Genomic DNA, 2,833 nt, shown 5'->3' on the forward strand with positions numbered 1-2,833 from the left:
TATGAAAAATGCACAGGTGATTTACATGATATTATTTGTTTTGATTGTAATAGAGTATTCAAAAGTCAAAATTGTTATGATAGACATATAAAAAATAAATTATGTAAATTTCTTAAACAATGTAAAGAGTGTAGATTTATATATAACGCTAAACATAAACATAAATGCGGATTTTATAGGTGTAAGAAGTGTAATCTAATAACAAAAGAACAGCCGCATTATTGCTTTATTACACCTAAAGCTATAGATAAATTAGTAGAGCAAGATAGTATTAATAAATTTATAGTAGCTTTTGATATTGAAAGTACACAGATTGATGACTTTCATAGACCTAATTTAGTTATTTCTAAAGTTAAATGTGATAAATGTAGTGATAGTTGTAGTGTTTGTCCTTGTGAAGAAAAAGTATTTTTTGGCGACAATTGTATTAAAGAGTTTGTTGATTATATTTATAATGATTTAGCAGTATTGGCTGAGAAAAATAAATCTGAAGTATATACATTTGCTCATAACGCCAGAGGTTATGATGCACAGTTTATTTTAAAGGAACTCTGGAATAGATATTATAATAACGTAGAAGTAGTATTACGAGGTAGGAAAATATTATTTATCAAGTGCGGTAATGTAAAAATGATGGATAGTTTAAATTATTTTCTCCAATCATTAGAAAAATTACCTAAAGCTATGGGTTTAGATATTAATATAGCTAAAGGGGAATTTCCACACATATTTAACTTACCAGAAAATTATAATTATATTGGACCTATACCTGACTAAATATTTTAGCCCAGATTATATGAGTGTTGAAAAAAGAGATAAATTTTTTCAATGGTATCAGCAGCAATTAGATAGACGTGACTGGAATTTTATGGATGAATTAATTATGTATTGTAGGAATGATGTGGAAATTTTATTACAATGTGTATTAAAGTTTAGGCAAAATTTCATAGATTTAACAGGCATTGACCCCATTACTAGATGCTTTACTTTAGCATCTATAGCTTTAGAAGTTTTTACTACAAATATTATACAAGATAATGATTTAGCCAATACTCCAGTTAAAGGGTATACAAAAGCAAAAAATAACTCTATAAGTGCAAATTGTTGGTTAGATTACATACAAAAGGAAAATAATATTACACTAAAAAGGGAATACAGAATAGGTAATTATTGGGTAGACGGGTTTTATAATGATACTGTATATGAGTATTTAGGTTGTTTTTGGCATGGTTGTACTTGTACATTCAAAAATAATAGGGATGAAAAACTAGTTAGAAATAAAACCGATATCCTAACCCCCAATGAGAGATATAAGTATACAGTAGACAAAATTAATTTCCTAAAATCTAAATATAATGTAGTTAGTATTTGGGAGTGTGAATTTAAAAAACAGCTAGAAAATAAAGATTTGAAAGCTTACTATAACTCTCGCTTTACATATCATAAAAATCACGAATCAATCAATATCCGTAACAGTTTATTTGGGGGAAGAACTAATAATTTACATTTTCTATATAAAGCTAACATTGATGAAGAAATTAAGTATTTGGATGTTTGTTCACTGTACCCTTATGTTCTTAAATATTTTCCATACCCCCAGTCTCACCCACGTATTATTAATGAAGATTTTGATTACACCTTAAGTAATTACTTTGGCTTTGTTAAATGCAAAGTTACCGCCCCTAATAATTTATACTTACCTGTTTTGCCAGTAATGTTGGACCATAAATTACTATTCCCTTTATGTGTCAACTGTGCAAAAACTAAATCAGCTACATGTATCTGTAATAATAGATCATTTACAGGTACATGGACTACTGAAGAATTAAAGCTAGCATTAGAAAAAGGTTACACAATAAATACAATATATGAAGTTTTAGATTATGAAAAAGATTACAGTAAAAACAAATTCAAAATATATATAGACATGTTTTTAAAAATTAAGCAAGAAAGTAGTGGTTGGCCAGAGTGGTGTACTTCTGAAGATTTAAAGCAACAATATATAGAAAATTATTATGAGAAAGAAGGGGTTAAATTGGAGTATAATAAAATTCAGAAAAATGAGGCTCTAAGATACATTGCTAAGTTAATGTTGAATAGTCTTTGGGGAAAATTAGCGCAAAGACCAAATCAAAATAGAACTTCAATTATAAAGACATTCAACGATTATTGGGAGTTAATAACCAATAAACATATAGAATTATTAGGACATGTATTTGTTAATGAAGATACAATTATATTTACTTGGAAATATATAGATGATGACAAAGATTATGCTAGAAATTATAATGTCGCAGTTGCTTCATTTGTGACTGCTTATGCTAGAATAAAATTATACAAAATCATGGAAGAAATTGAAATCATAAGACCAAAAAGTCTCCTATACCACGATACAGATTCAGTTATATTTTATAGAAAATATACCGATCCTATAATAGTATGTGGTGATTATTTGGGAGATTTGACAGACGAGATTATAAAAGATTACACAAGCAATTCAAAGTGTATTGAGTTTGCTGCTTTAGGGCCAAAAAATTATGGCTTTAGTGTACAAAAAAGTGATGGGGCTATTGTGTCCCTATTTAAGTGTAAAGGAATAACATGTCATTTTCTAGCAAAACAATCAATCAGTTTTGAGAAAATGCTTAATATGGCGCTAAATTATAGAGATTCAAATGAAAACAGTATAATTAAAGTCCCACAGCGTCAATTTGTCATTAATAAATACAATGACATTAACACAAAATACTATAAAAAAGAATATAAAGTAACAAGTGACAAACGCTATATAAATGGAGTATATACATTTCCATATGGCTTTGTCTGTGCTTAA

The 2,833-nt window shown here is 28.0% G+C and overlaps 1 protein-coding gene across 1 annotated transcript; it reads left to right on the plus strand.

The window, feature by feature from the left end:
• Positions 1 to 1,714: 1,714 nt before the first annotated feature.
• On the plus strand, positions 1,715 to 2,833 carry LOC128965236 (uncharacterized). The gene has a single exon (XM_054311887.1). It carries the CDS (start codon positions 1,715 to 1,717, stop codon positions 2,831 to 2,833), a length of 1,119 nt encoding a protein of 372 aa, XP_054167862.1.

This window comes from Oppia nitens, unplaced genomic scaffold, assembly GCF_028296485.1.
Source record: "Oppia nitens isolate AA-2021 unplaced genomic scaffold, nextdenovo-longstitch-racon4-pilon3 scaffold16_pilon_pilon_pilon, whole genome shotgun sequence".
Lineage (NCBI taxonomy): Eukaryota > Metazoa > Arthropoda > Arachnida > Sarcoptiformes > Oppiidae > Oppia > Oppia nitens.